At 40.0% G+C, this 15,767-nt stretch overlaps 1 protein-coding gene across 10 annotated transcripts in view; it reads left to right on the top strand.

Annotated features, from left to right (window-relative positions):
- TRPM6 (transient receptor potential cation channel subfamily M member 6) overlaps nt 1-15,767 on the top strand; it is a 100,998-nt gene that overhangs the window by 54,730 nt on the left and 30,501 nt on the right. For 8 of the 10 annotated variants that reach the window (XR_008463788.1, XR_008463789.1, XM_054185432.1 and 5 more), the window contains 9 exons: nt 2,430-2,701; nt 3,763-3,991; nt 4,575-4,730; nt 7,523-7,657; nt 8,735-8,863; nt 10,393-10,644; nt 11,602-11,776; nt 13,602-13,716; nt 15,434-15,633. Coding sequence is in view for 8 of the 10 variants with exons in the window: in XM_054185432.1 (XP_054041407.1) it covers nt 2,430-2,701; nt 3,763-3,991; nt 4,575-4,730; nt 7,523-7,657; nt 8,735-8,863; nt 10,393-10,644; nt 11,602-11,776; nt 13,602-13,716; nt 15,434-15,633 (1,663 nt within the window). In the remaining 2 variants the exon portion in view is untranslated. The remainder of the gene's footprint in view (nt 1-2,429; nt 2,702-3,762; nt 3,992-4,574; nt 4,731-7,522; nt 7,658-8,734; nt 8,864-10,392; nt 10,645-11,601; nt 11,777-13,601; nt 13,717-15,433; nt 15,634-15,767) is intronic. The other 2 variants (XM_054185433.1, XM_054185435.1) reach the window with 2 other exon arrangements.

Below are 15,767 nucleotides of genomic sequence, written 5' to 3' on the forward strand. Positions count from 1 at the left end.
GCCTCCACTTGGACATGGACCCATTGACAGCCACTCTTTGGGTGCAGCTGTCAAGCCAGTTCTTTATCCACTGAATTGTCAGTCCATGAAACCCATATTTTATCAGCTTGGAGACCAGGATGTCATGTGGGACAGTGCCAAAGGCTTTGCTCAGGTCCAGGTAAATGATGTCAGTTGCTCTCCCCTTGTCTATTGATGTTGTGACCTTCTCATAGAAGGCCACCAGGTTTGTCAGGCACGATTTGCCCTTGGTGGAGCCTTGTTGATTGTACCTAATCACCTCTTCGTTATTCTTCTGCCTCAGCAGTGCCTCCAGGAGGATCTGCTCCGTAATCTCACCAGGCACGGAGGTGAGACTGACTGGCCTATAGTTCCCTGGTTCATCCCTCTTTCCCTTTTTGAAAGTGGGGATTATGTTTCCGCTTTTCCAGTCAGTAGGGACCTCACCAGACTGCCATGACTTTTGGAATATAATAGAAAGTGGTTTAGCAACCTCATGCGCCAGTTCCCTCAGTACCCGTGGGTGTATCCCATCAGGTCCCATGGACTTGTGCACTTTCAGGTTCATCAGATGGTCACGAACCTGATCTTCACTTACAATGGGCAGTTCTTTCCAACCCCTGCCATTATCTTCTGTGACTCTGGGAGTGTGGCTGGAGCCCTTGTCAGTGAAGACTGAGGAAAAGAAGTCATTGAGAACCTTGGCCTTCTCCATATCACTTGTCACCAGCTCCCCCGTTTTCTTTCTGAGGAAATGCCTTCCCTAGTTTTCTTCTTACCATTAATATACCTATAGAAATTTTTGCTGTTTCCCTTGATCTCCTTGGCTAGATTTAATTCTGACTGAGCTTAGCTTTTCTCACCAGGTCTCTTGCTGCTTGGACAGCTTCCTTATATGCCCCCCATTCCAGCTGTCCTTTCTTCCACTCCTTATAAAGTTTCTTTTTGTGTGACAGCGTGTCCAGGAGCTCCTTGTTCATCCAGGCAGGTCTTCTAGCATTCTTTCCTGCCTTCCTCTTTGCCGGTATAGTTTGCTCCTGGACACGGAGAAGGTGATCCTTGAATACTGACCAGCTGTCCTGGGCCCTCCTTCCCTCTAGAGCTTTGTCCCACGGCACTTTGGCCAGCAGATCCTTGAAGTGATCAAAGCCTGCATGCCTAAAGTCCAGGGTCATAAGCTTGGAATACGTCCTCCTAGTTGTCCTGAGGATCTTAAATTCTATCGCTTCATGGTCACTGCAGCCAAGGTTATCCCTGAGCCTCACATTGGTCACCAGCCCTTCCCTGTTGGTGAGAACGAGGTCCAGCATAGCGCCTTTTCTTGTTGGTTCCTCTACCATTTGGAGAAGGAAGTTGTCATCTATGCATTCCAGGAACATCCTGGATTGCTGGTGCCTTGTTGTGCTGTCCTTCCAGCAGATGTCAGGGTGGTTGAAATCCCCCATGAGGACCAGGACATGTGAACGCGAAGCCACTTCTATCTGCCTATGGAGGGCCTCATCTGCTTGGCTCTGCTGGTCGGATGGCCTGTAGCAGACCCCTACTGTAACATCGCCTTCCCCTGTCTTCCCTTTAATCTTAACCCATACACTCTCAACCAGCTCATCGTCCTTCCCCATGTGGAGCTCCATTGATTCTAGCTGGTCACTGATGCAGAGGGCAACACCTCCTCCCCTGCCTGTCCTTCCTAAAGAGCTTGTATCTGCGTATCCCTACATTCCAGTCATGGGAATCATCCCACCAAGTTTCAGTAATAGCCACTATGTCATGGCTTTCCAGCAGCACAGTGGCCCTTAACTCATCCTGTTTATTGCCCAAGCTGCATGCATTCGCGTAGAGGCACTTCAGCTGGGCTGGCTGTGTCACCCTCTTGTGTTCAAGGCCAGGTTTTGAGTAACCTGAACTTGTGGAAGGTGTTCCTGCCCATGGCAGGGGAGCTGGAACTAGGTGATGTTTAAGATTCTTTCCAATCCAAATCATTCTATGAATCTATGAAACATCAAGACATGAATGTATAGCAAGTTTACATTACAAATGTGGCAGACAGTAAAAATCACCTTCAAGTATCACATGTCCATGGTATATGTTTCAGTCTGCTGATTGCTTTTTTTTCTGTCATGACACAAGGACAAGAAAAGAGTGAAAGTAGGATCTTGATATCACGGGGTTTGGAGACTGGCCACCTCTATGAAGGGGAGGCTATAAATGGCATGGGCACAGAGCAAAGAGTGTTTTTCTTCCACTAATGATACCAGCTTCTTTGCATTAGTAATCTGAATGTGATCGTAGCTGTAGTTTGTGACTTATGTGTATGTAATGATCAAATAGTTTGCTACTTGCAAATCAGATTTGCATGTAGTTTTATTTACATGAATCTGAACCTTAACCACTCATTGAGATTTTCTTTTTTCTGAAAAATAAATATATAGGAAAGATCTACTGCTTTCCATAAATGTAAGAAGAAATCAAAAGAGGATATAAACTTTGCAGAGTCATCAGGCTTTATCTACCCCTATAACGACCTCCTGGTTTGGGCAGTATTAATGAAAAGACAGAAGATGGCAATGTTCTTCTGGCAGCATGGAGAAGAAGCCATGGTCAAAGCCGTTGTGGCTTGCAAACTCTACAGGGCGATGGCACGGGAAGCTAAGCAGAGCAACATGGTGGATGACACTTCAGAAGAACTCAAGAAGTACTCAAAGTATGAGCTGTCTCTTCACTGTAATTAACGAAGTTCTGCAGTGCTTAGAATGGTTTGATATTTTCCTAATCCACTAAGAGTTTGTGAGGTTAGTGGTGCCATGGACTACAGAGTGTAAAAGAAATACTTTCAGCTGCCCACTATTCATATGATATAGTGGAGGTGTGCAGTCTGGTCAAGAATTAAAGGAAAGCTATTAGCATGTTATCTAGTTGCATATTTGAAAATTAAAACGTAAGTGAGTAATGCATGGCTCACTATCTACTCAATATCAAGTGGAAGATTGAAATTTCCCTTACAGCTTCCCTTCAAGTTCAACTTGTTAAAAGCCGTATGGCATATATGAGTTGGACTTTTCAGATCTGTAATATGTGGTAATGAGCAAACTAAAATCAGTTCTTAAATCTTGCGCTGTGTAAGACCTAAAGAAAATGTGTGCTGAAATAATTGAGTGAATAATAAATGAAGTAGACCAAAAATTTTCTTCAAGTTTTTAAGTTTCACATTAGTGTTTTCTGGTAGTTTTTCTTGTTAATGACATGTTGTATGCTTTGTAGAAATCATGCCTCAGATTCAGAGTACAATAAGATGTCATGTCTTGTTTTGCATGCAGCTCCAAGGCTTAATTTAAAGAGAGGCATATCTTTCTTGATGAGTCTTCCTTACAGAGATGTTTAAGAGCTAGTGTGAAAGAAGAGGCTTTTGCAACTGCCTACAATGCTTACCCACAGTGGTGATGAGTCTGTTGTTGAAGGAAATAAACAGAACTTCACAGGGTACATTTTGATTGCTAAGTGAGATTAAGAACAAAACAAATAAAAATGTAGAGAACAGTATGACCCCAAACCTTGTGATTAAGACTAAATAGTTAAATTTACTCCCCAGGTTATTTTTTGCTAGATATATTGGTAAAGCAATGGGGAAAATGGAAGAAATCATGCTTACTGAGATTGTTAGCTGAACTTTAGTTAATGGAGTTTTCAAACCAGCCTCTTTGCAGCAGTGATTCTGAGTTTTGACTGATTCCTCTTATATTAACTGTTAATTCCTTTCCACTCCAGAGAATTTGGGCAGCTTGCCTTAGATGTCCTAGAGAAAGCATTCAAACAAAATGAGCAGATGGCCATGAAATTGCTGACCTATGAACTGAAAAACTGGAGCAACTCAACTTGCTTAAAACTAGCGGTATCTGTGGGGCTGCGGCCTTTTGTATCCCATACTTGCACACAGATGCTGCTGACTGATATGTGGATGGGACGCCTCAAGATGCGGAAGAACTCCTGGTTTAAGGTAACATCACTCTAGCTTTTTCTGAGCATTTAGATGCTGTTCACATGCTTCATATATGTCTTTGTGGTTATGAACATGTGTAATGCAGCTTCAGACAGGTGTGCTTGAGAATGGATTGGAATGTGCACAGAAAGGCGGGGAGGGAGGGCAGTGCTTGCTTCTGTTTTACTTCTTTGCAAAAGCAGCCGTGGAATGACATTAAAAGAGTGCATTTTGTGAGGTTTTTTTTGCTGTTTCCATTCTCTCAGCACCCGTCTGTCCCCCCCACCTGGTCTCGCTGCCCTGAGTTGCTGGTTCTCTGGCAGAGCTGCTGATGGGAGGAATGCCTTCTGGGCATAGGGACCAGTTATCTAAAGTATCCCCAGATATCATGACACTCTTCAAAGCCACAAAACAGTCAAGAGCAACACACTTCTTCGGAGGTTGTAGGAGTGTGATACAGAGATTCCTCGCACCAGTGGCTCCCTCCCAGGCCAGTGGAATTGCTCTGTGCTTGTGCTGGCACTGTGGATGGCTTACTATAGCCTAAGGTCTATGCTATCATGGCTGAATTAATTTCCCAAACCTTGTGTCTCTCTTTTAGGTCATTATGAGTATTCTCCTGCCTCCCACCATCTTGATGCTGGAGTTTAAAAGCAAAGCAGAAATGTCTCATGTGCCTCAGTCTCAAGACTGCCACCAGTTCACACGGTATCATGGGGATCAGAGCCCAACCAGCTCTAAAGATGCCTTGTCTCTGGTCAGTCAGTGATGATCAGTCATTTGTGTGTCAGGGTCTGTCTGTTTACCACGGTATAATCCTGAGGAGTGAGGAGAAGGGGATCAGCTGGAAGTGTCAGGGGCCAGTTCTCAAGAAGTAGGGGTTTGATCCCTTGTTTGGATACAGACTGAAGTGACCTTGGACAAGTCGCTTCGTCTGTCCTGGGTGTCACTTCTGTACTGGCCGTGATAAGAAAATCCTTCCCAATATCACAGAATTATAATGAGATTATAATTATCTGTCAGTTACACAGGTATTTTAGAGCATAAACTCTATTCAAGATGCAGATAAATACTTATGTAATTGCATACCAAATAATCTAAGAATGGTTTTATACACAAAATCACATCTGTAAGACTAAATTTATGTTCCCTGGTTGAGCTTCCCAAACAGGGAAACAGCAGAATTGAGGCAGTCCAGGTCCTGTCCTGTCCAACTCATTCCTTCCTCCGGCTCTGCCTGGCCAGGAGCCCAGCCCCACATCTCAGCCACAGCCTCTCCCCCTCTCCATGGCCATCCGTTGCTTTTAGTCTCGTCTTGAGATTTTGTTTCCTGAATTACATCGTAGCTCTTCCAGAGGTCTACCTCCTGTCCTCCATGTTGAAAAACAGGGTATCTCTACTTCTGCATCGCTTGAGCCTGGCAGAGATGATAGTTCAAGTGCACGAGAAGCACTGTGCTTTTGGCTTAGTCACTTGAACTGAGTCCTGAAACACTCCACAGGGACCTGTGGTTGCACAAAAGTCCTTCTTAGGCCTGTCTATGAAGAATCTCCAGCATAGGTGAAGTCTTTGCATTTTAAGATCTGAATTACCCTGGACTTCTCCCAAGCGGAATTGCCTGTCCTTTCTTTTTCTCATTCTCCACAAAGCATTCCTTGAACTGAAAATTTCCAGAAGTTTTCAGTCTGAGGTCAACAGCAGACATGGAGGATTTCCGTCCAAAAGGGTTAATGTTGGTGAGATGCTAACCAATGACAAGGGGTTTGTCAAATGAGGGCTGTCAGGCAACATATTTTGCTCTGCTCTGCTTACCTGACAGCGGATAAGCATTGTAGATTGCTTGGGACCCTCTCAGTTAACTTTAAATTTGTGTAAAATAAAAGAGAGTAGATTGTCACTGTGGGCTTTTGCAGCTGCATGGTAGGCCTGTCAATGCCACGCTCATGTATACGGTGTTTTCTCTCTCTGATGCAGAAAAATGCTTGAAGCTATTATCTCCTGCAGCATCTGTCTAATATAGTCAGTTCAAAAATGCTTTTTATGTATTCGGCTAACAGCTACGATACAGAGGACAGGCCAATTGTAATTACTTGCAGCAGGACCACCCCTGCAGTCTGGTAGAAGGCAATGCAGCAATGTGTGTAAGCACTTTTCTGACCTGCCTCAGAGGGGGCTGTTCCCTTCCTGCAGCGGCAATAAGCTTAAATTCTGATTTTATCTAATATAGAGTGTTGTTTAAAACAAAAGGCCAAGCTACTGCTTTTTCTTAAATACTCTGTTATGAAATATTATAGAAAAATGCACAGAAAATTTCAACAGTGTACAGGTGTCATATAGAGCATCTTTCACACACAGTCATAAATTCCAGTGACCTGCTGCACCTGGAAGTTGCATTTTTCATGGGACAAATTCTCTCCTTCACCTTGGAGGATCTGATATTAACGCGTTGAGATGATTCTGTGTTCCAAATTTAGCACTTTTCTGAGTCTAATGTGATGAAAAAAATCAGTTTTCCCCTGATAACCCAAGGAAATGTTGTGTAGCAGGGACAAATGTGTCACATAAGAAGTGCTATACTGCAGATGTCTAGTAACAGTAAGCTTTAGCACTGACATTAGCCAAGGCAGTTGGCCAGCATTGAAACAAAACTGAACAAGGTAGTTTGGTTCCCTCAGCCTTGCCCAGCTATTAGCTATTTATTGTTCCCGTGGCCTCTCTCCTTCGTCTCTGAAAACTCCTTCCGGCACCTTCTGGTTTTCTCAGTTGCCCCCTGCTGTGGTTCTGCAGCTCTTCTTAGGCTTCAGCAGCAATCACATATTTGTACTTTCAGAGGGTTATTCGGACAAGTGTCAAACTCTGGATACAGAATCAAGTGTGTTTGCCTTTTTTTGTTTTGTTTTGGTTTGGTTTTGTTTGTTTTTTGTTTTTATTTTATTGACCATAATGAAGAAGCTACCTATATTTTTTGTAGGCAGATCTCTGTAAGAGAGTACTTATTTCATCCTCATCTTCTAATCCTACATACAATACATCAAAAATAGCAATTAGATTCTGTATTTAGAATTTCACTGTCTTGACATTTTCTATGCAACAGTATATGTTAGTGGAAATGTGATGCTCCTTCCCTTACTTTAGAACATGCCACAGTTGTCAATGGATTTCTAGCTAACACAGCTACATCGTGTTGGGAGTTGTTGTTTATCTGTATTTCATGAATGGGGAAAGTGAGATACAAAGTGATTAAGTGACTCTTCTTAAAGACTTAAAGAAAAATGTGCCAGAAACAGGAGTGGATTCAGGTGTGCTGGCCCTTAGTCTGCTGCCTGTAGTCATAAGAACAAACTCTAAATTAGTATTTATAGTGGAAAAGCATGCAAGTTAATTATTGCAAATGAGGTGGTTGTAACAAGACAAAATCAAGCTGCAGTAATGGTTTGTTTATTCGGAACAAAGTTTAAATACCTGTGTCTGTCTTCCCTCTAACATGATACAACCTTTGCAGCCATAGACCATGGTTTCTTACTTTTTAAATGCTGTTTCCTTTTAAAGAAGGATTATGATGTGGAGAAGTTTGCTCAGAAGTCTCACGAAAGCCAAGTAGACGGTGGACAAGGAAACCTGCCCGGCACTAGAAAAATCTATGAGTTCTACAACGCACCAATTGTCAAGTTCTGGTTTCACACGGTTGGTCATCACATTAGAACTTGGATCGCCGAAACCATCCTTTGATCCTTCAAATACCACTTGATGCTGCTTTTGCTTTGCCTAGCATGGATTTGTAGACACAGTGGTGGGGGTGGATGGGAAGGCATTTGAGTATTTCTCTCACAATTAAGTGAAAAGTTTTGCAGCTGAAATCATGCAGCTGCGATTAAAAAAAACCAAAACAAACTGAAACAAACCAAAAAAAGAACAAAAAGCAATTATAAGGAATTAAAGAAAAAACCTGAGCACATTTTTTTACAGTGTTTAATTGCATGAGTGTGGGGATTTAAAGCTGGCCTTAAATATCTCACAGATATTTGTGTCCCTTTAGTAACCGTTTCTGAAGGAATGAATATTAATCTATAGGATTTATTGCATTTATTAATGCAATTTATAAATTTATTTTTAATGCATTTATTAATGCAATTTATTTATGCATATAATAAATATGCATTTACTAAGTTTATTTTAGTAACTAACCCTGTGTCAGTAGAGTTTAGGAAGTTTAAGATCAGGTTGCCTGTTGGGTCAGACCACCGTTTACATAAACTGTTACTCCTTTAACAGGGTGTCGTTAACTGCTTTATGAGTTGTTAATCAGTTATCTCAGATATGTTTCTAGTTTGTTCTGATACCTTTAACATATGTGCTTTCCACCTAATATTGTTCCTCCTGTGTTTTGGAGGGCACTGATTAATAAGCAGTGATTCACATAGCTTTGAGACTGGTTACTTGCTCCTACAGAAGGTTAGGATAAAAGCATAGCGCCGCCTTTACATCAAAGTAACATTATGCTGATATAATAGTCTGTCTCATATATGGGTTTTGGGCCTAGGTGAACATATATTGCAATAGTTTTTCTTCTGCTCCCAATTTACCAAAGCATCAATTTACCAAATGACTTTAAAGATATTCCTATAAAAAGATTTTGGGCTCAAAGTCTGACGCTGCCCCAGTAGTTTGAATGCATATAGTCAGGCTAATCACCTGTTAATATGTTTCAGGAATTTCTTGGGGATTTTTGTGCATATGGATTATATATTGTGTGTTTTGTAGATGGCATACATGGCGTTTCTCATGCTCTTCACTTACACTGTGTTGGTGAAAATGGAACCAAGACCAAGTGTGCAAGAGTGGCTTGTTATCATTTATATTTTCAGCACGGCTATTGAAAAAGTCAGGGAGGTAAGCTTTTCTATTCACACTTCTTATCTATAGAGGATATATGAAACCTCTATATATGATAGAATATAGATAAATACATGGGATATACGATAGGATACAGAAAATATCATAAACTGAAGAATGACAAATCCTGCACTCTTTTTATAGAGAATTTAGCAGAGGAAAGAATTATACAGGCATTTATTTCTGAGAAGTCTTTTAGTTGAAAACCAGTACTTGAGCTTTGAAAATGCATCTTAAAGTTTCTCCTTAAATCTCTGTTTTTTTTGTGGTGTAAAGCCAGTGGTAATGTGCAGGTTGCTTGAGAGTAAGTGTGCTGAATTGAGATTTGGAGCCCCAATATAGGCACCTGTTTAATTGTTTTGAGTGGACCAACGAATATGGAATTTGTCTTTAGATATTTACTTTGAGTGTGAACATTGTTATCAGCTAATAGGTATTATGCGTAGAATAACCTATGACTCTCCATGAAGCTCTTCTTTCTAGCTTTAACATTCATTGGAGACTTTGAAATTCTTGTCTTCTACTTGATTTTCTTTGTCCATGTACTTGTTCTGGTCTGCTGTCAAAGACTTTGTAGGACACGTGCAGCTAATTAACTGCTGAGAGTTTTGTTACATGTAACTGCAAACCTCTATTTCTCTAGATTGTATCAACTAATTGTTAAAGCCTTAGGCCCTGATCCCACAACTAGTTCCTCACGTGGATTTGTCCAGCTGAATTGAGTAGGATCACTTGTTTACATTAATGTGCTCATATGCGTAAATTCTTGCAGGATTGGGGCGTAACATTTCAAAGTTTCTCCTTTGCGTTGTACTTATCAGTGTGATCTTACATAGCACGGCATAATTGGCCTCACTTGCAGAACGTGCAAAGGTTTTATTTACGGCCTCCCAAAGATTCCACTTCACACATTTGCTCAGTGAAGCTTAAAATTCCTTTGGGGCACCTCACAGTTCAAGGAGCGAACATTTCATTCTTTACCTTGCTAGTTGCCAGCGCTCCCTTTTTTTAGCATGTCCTTGGTGGAATACAAGGATCTTTATATTTTCAGTCTGAAATAAAAGGCATTAGTTATTTTCCCATGAGCAAGGTTAGGTTGGTACTTTCCATGACTTAGGGGCTTTTGGAAGGGCTATCGCAGGTCGTGACCATTCCTCTAGAAAATGCTCGTTAATTTATAATGATACATATGCATAACGGTTCTATACTGGCTGCTCTTTTCTGCTGAGAAAATGTACTTTTCAGTGAATGGGCTCAGGCACAGAGTCTCATTTTGCGTAGGAAGAACTATCCTGTTTTCCTATTTTCTGTGGCAGGCTTGAGCGATACGACACTATAGATTAAGTACAAACCTCATTTAATGGTGAATGGCAATATGCAATATACCAGCCTGCAAAAAAAAAAAAAAGGAAAGAAATTTATACATTCTCAAATATGAAACAGTTCAGACAGAAACGGCTAAAGAATGTATTTGTGATTTTAAACGAGTTTCATTGTTTGTTTTTTTTTCCCCACGTTCTACTCAGGTATTTATCTCAGAACCTGGAAAATTTCGCCAAAAAGTGAAGGTGTGGATTTATGAATACTGGAATTTTACTGATTCTATAGCTATCATCCTGTTTATGATTGGTTTTGGCTTGCGCTGGTCTGACCCCCCTGTTCAAACTGCAGGGAGACTTCTTTACTGCTTGGATATAATATTTTGGTATACTCGGCTTCTTGATCTTTTTGCTGTGAATCAGCATGCTGGCCCGTACCTGACAATGATTGGGAAAATGGTAAGTATTATGCTTTGGAGCAGTATTTTTGTTACTGTTAAGGCATCTGTTGAGGAACATGTAAAGGTCAGAAGTGACAGAAAAGAATGATGGTCAAAGAACAGGTCAGCTAATAATTCATAGTAAAGGTATTACCTGAAAATACCATGTCTTTTTCTGTTTGTGAGTTCACCATAATCAGATTCCAGTTCCCTCTAATTTATTCATTATTTGAATTTATTCATTATTTGAATTTATTCACAAAACCCATTTTTACTTTGTTCCTTAGAGAAGGGTTGCATTTGAGTTGAGTGTCTGATCCAGCTTGATAATAGGAGAAAGAAAAATCCCTGTCTCTTGCAGATGGGCTCACTACTATAGATAATTCCCCTAGCTCTTGGAAACTGTCTCATTATTATTTTACATTTTGATTCAGATAACTATATCCCATTTTTAGCAGGCAAACTTTCTCTGAGATCAAAGTTAATTTTTTTTCTCTTTTGGTATAAGAACTGCTGCTGAACTGCTGTCTAGTCTTGAGGGACATCTGCAGATTCCCACTCTAATTTCCCTCAGTTATTGGGAACTGTCTCATTAATACTTTTATATTCTGTCTTGCATGGTAATTCTGATGCAGTATTAGAAGGCAAAATCATTTTTACTGCTATTCCTTGCTCTCAGTTTGGAAGAAATACCACTGAGGAAAACCATCATAAGGTCTCTGCATTTTTCAAATCTTGCTTGAAGATCTTAAAAGGGACTTGAGAGGCAAGTAGGACTTGTGGCCTTTTTGGTCCAAGTTGACTTTCACCTCTATAAAATACTTGGGTAGTCCAGGTCATAGAAATAAAATACTTGTATTTCCTCCAGCGTATTAGATTATTAGCCCTGGCTTTATATTATGATTAGTAACAGCAATAATGTCTCCTTTACATATAATTAACACAGATAATTCATTCATGCAAACATGTCTTCCAGACAGCAAATATGTTCTATATTGTGGTCATGATGGCCATAGTCCTGTTGAGTTTTGGAGTGGCACGAAAGGCAATCCTTTCGCCAGAGGAGCCTCCTTCTTGGACTCTGGCACGAGATATTGTATTTCAACCCTACTGGATGATGTTTGGTGAGGTCTATGCTGGAGAAATAGATGGTACGTAATTTTCACAGCTTAAATTTAACTTGTGATGAAACATGTCCACTCTGGGCTAATAGATTTTTGACCACATATGGACTCTATTCTTTCTCAAACAAGTTTGATTACAGTATGTATATGTCCTTAATGAGTAATGCTGCATGAATAAGGGTGAGAATATTAGTTTGTTTAAAAGATGAAGCTTTGAAACCTTCGAATTTACCTTTTCAAATGAAGTATATTGCAAAACTCAGCGGAAAGCACATAGGAAGTAACATTAAGCTAGTTCATGGTCAGTGAATGTCCTATATCTAAAACTGCTGATCTCTTGGAGAAAAGACTGCAAAGTTGCCTTAAAGGAAGAAAGAATCAAGGGAAAACAAAAAAAAAAGGAACAATAAAAAAGAAAAATTGTTTTTCACCATAGTAAGAGTTACCTGGCATCATTCTTAAGCAGATAAACCAGTTGAACATAGGAAAAATAGAACCAATAAGGAAAGTAAACAGGAAATAGGAAAATAAGGAAAATTTCCTTTACAATAGGAAAAGTAAATAGGAAAAAATGTTATATCTTGATTATGGCTTTGGCCATGGCTCAATAAGAGAGAAGAACCAGGTACTCCAGGGAGTATTTCAGCATTATAAATGGCAGGCACTCTCATGCTTCTAAGTGATGGGTACAAGTAAAACAGTCCCTAAAATAGAAAAGTATGTATGCAAATAGGTACAGATACTTAAGTTATGTAGTTCAGCATAGATCTGATTCATTAAAATAATTTAAGATGTTGCATCCATTATTATGGATTATTATCAGACATTGGAATAATCTCCCCAGGGGAGCGGAGGATTCACCATCATTTGATGTTTTTAAGATTCAGCTGAACAGGGTGCTGCGCCATCTTGTCTACACCATGCTTTAGCCAAGAAAGGTTGGATCAGATGATCCTTGAGGTCCTGTTCAACCTGGTATTCTGTGATTCTATGATTCTTTGATTATTGCTGAAAAAGTCATATGATGGCTATGTATTTTGGTTATATAAGTCAAAATTCTTTTAATGAAAGCACACTGTTTCACAGTTTAATCCATTTAATCACTTATTAATGCTAAACCTTTAGAAATTTGACAATTCCCAAATAAAGCTATGTTTTCTCTAATGACTCTTTATGCTGTGGAATATGTCCTGAATTTAGGGCTGCTGCCTTATAAATGTGTTTTAAAATTTCCTCAAAGGTGTAAAATTTGATTAAAAATTCTAAAGATCAAAAGTATTTATTTTGAAAATTTAAAAACATTAAGAGGTATCCCTTAATTTCTGTGATTTGTTACTTCATCTCACAGATATTTGTAGCCATATATCCTTTTGCACATGCGTTAGTATGATCTTACTGAAGCTCTAAAGGAATAACGCTCCATTACCGATAAAGCAGCCTTTGCACCGTACCCTTTCCACAGTGGGGTCAGTGAAAGCTTTGCCACTTGCTTTAAGGATCAAAGATTTGGATTTCCGTTTACTTGAGTGTGTGCCATCTCCCAAATACCTTTCAGCTGCATCATTTTTCCCCTTAACAAAAGGTCAGGGTGATTGGCATAAGAACTTACATATATGAAATGGTGTCTACAGTTTCTGAATTGCAAAGGAAACTATGGGGCGGTAGTATCATGACGAAATCTCAGATGTCCTTTATGTGGAGGTAGACTTTTTCATTAGGGATTTAGTAATGTATCTTTGAAAGTAATGAGGGCTATTCTGTTTCTTGCTGGGGCAAATAAGAAGCATGTGCCGTTGCTGTGCTCTGCTGTGATTTCCATGCTAAACATGCAGTCTTTGTCCTTCATTTTCAGTCTGCGAAACTAATGAAGACTGTCCTCCTGGCTCCTTCCTCACGCCGTTCCTCCAAGCTGTCTACCTCTTTGTGCAGTACATCATCATGGTCAACTTGCTTATTGCTTTCTTTAAGTAGGTACCACGGTATATTGCTGCAAAAGCAACTAATAGATATTTTGCCAACACTTCCACAAAAGCCTTTCACCAAAAATGCCCCAGCAGTGGCACGTTGGTGGTAGTTTTACCCCATCTTCCATGAGGGCCTGGTGAATGAAAAAAAGAAAGGTAGAAGCAAGAAGGTGGCAGGAAGGGGATGGTGATCAGGCACCTAAATTGTTTTGCCATTTAAACAGAATCTGACTCTGTGAAAGTGGACAACTGCAGTTGGCAAAAAAGCAACATTAACTCAGCTCTGAAGTAATTTTTCCTTTGTTCCTAAATGCCGTATTTGTTCTGCTGAGAGCGTATATAATGTTCATCATAGGGTAGCTCAAGATTTAAATTGGCAGATAAGTAGAGAAGGTATTCAAGGGAAGAGGATAATGACTTTGCAGGAGCAAGCTCTTCTGTTAGGATATAATTTGAAAATTCCCGTTGTTTGGTGCAATTTGGTATGTTCTAGTCTGAAATCTAACTGCAGTGTTTTTAGCTATCTGTTTTTTAATGTCTGCTGCTGGAATAGGAAGGGTCTTCATACTAGTTCAATAGTAATTCTATAGTAATTAATCAGTGTCTTTATAGTAATTCTAACCTTTCAAGTTTTAACAGGGAGACTCTTGTAGTGATCAAGTTCTGTAAAATATTAGTAAAGAGCAGTCTAACGCAAGTAGTTAATTATTTTTTTCCTGGAGTTCTAGTATTTCTGGGGAAGAAGAAGTCAGCTGCAGGTTAAAAAAATTTCAAATGAAGAAATGTGGTGATTAATATTCAAGGAAACTGAGTGATCAAAACTCATTCTATTACCACTTCCAATTAGAAATGTCTTTCCTGAAATTTTGGCAAGGCATCAGGGTTTTCTTTATTTTTTTTTTTTTTTTAATACACAGCTGTGAAATTGTAATTTGAATTATTTCTAGATTTAAACCTTCAGCAATGATGATATGTTAAATCTTCTGCCTAGTGATTTGATTGTTCCAGAAGTGGGACCAAAAATGGGTATGAGCGATATATTTAATTATGCTCCCAGAAGTAAAACTGGCATTTTTGTGATTATGTGCTGAGTGTGTAGCACGATGGTACAACTGAAATTACAGTGCCAGAAACCACAGAGTAGTTTTCCTGTACTTGGGTCTAGGATAGTAGATATGGGAAATTATTCAGTGCAATAATAGTCACGTTTAGTAATATCATGGCTCCAAAGGGTACCCTGCAGAAGAATCGCTCCTGTAGCTGCCTCTTTCAGCAAGTGTTTTGTTTAGAGGCAGTATGCTGAAGAGCAGCAGAGCCATTTTGTTAACACTCTTCCCTTAGCCCGACTCCTACACTTAATCCAGTCCAAAGAGGCAGGCAGTGTTGAATTCTCAGTTAGGCTATGTATTAAAGTTTAAATAATCTGGCTGAGATTTCAAAGCTACTTCAGGGATATTTTTTGCCCAGTTCCCATTAATGTGAATGGGAATTGGTCTCCAAATCCGTTAGGCAGCTTTGAAGATCTCATTCTCAGTGCGCTAGCTGCAGGCACACGCTGCTGCTTTGTTAAATGAAAGTTGCTAAGCTGATTTACCTCACTGGAGGGATGGGACTTTCCTTCAGTGTCAAATTAGATCTGTAGACAAGCATCTTGTGCTGTTTTGGGAGTGTTCCTCACAGGAGTGTCTTACCCTCTTTCCCCTTCTTTCTCTCTTCTCAGTAATGTTTATTATGATTTGAAATCCATATCTAACAAGCTCTGGAAGTACAACCGGTACCGCTACATTATGACCTACCATGAGAAGCCATGGCTGCCTCCACCTTTCATCCTTCTGAGCCACATTGGACTTCTGATAAACCGCATCTTCCACCATCAGCCTCCAAATGAGCTGGATCAGGAGGAAGGCGACGTTGGACTAAGTAAGCAGAGCTAAACTGGGGACCAAAAGAAATAGCTGATGAGGAATGCTTTCAGCCTCCCATCACTTTGTAGCTTAGTTCCTGAAAAAAAAAAAAAAAAGATTCTCTGGGTAGGAGGCTGGTTTTATTTGCAA

The sequence above is a fragment of the Rissa tridactyla genome, chromosome Z, assembly GCF_028500815.1.
Source record: "Rissa tridactyla isolate bRisTri1 chromosome Z, bRisTri1.patW.cur.20221130, whole genome shotgun sequence".
In the NCBI taxonomy this organism is placed as follows: domain Eukaryota; kingdom Metazoa; phylum Chordata; class Aves; order Charadriiformes; family Laridae; genus Rissa; species Rissa tridactyla.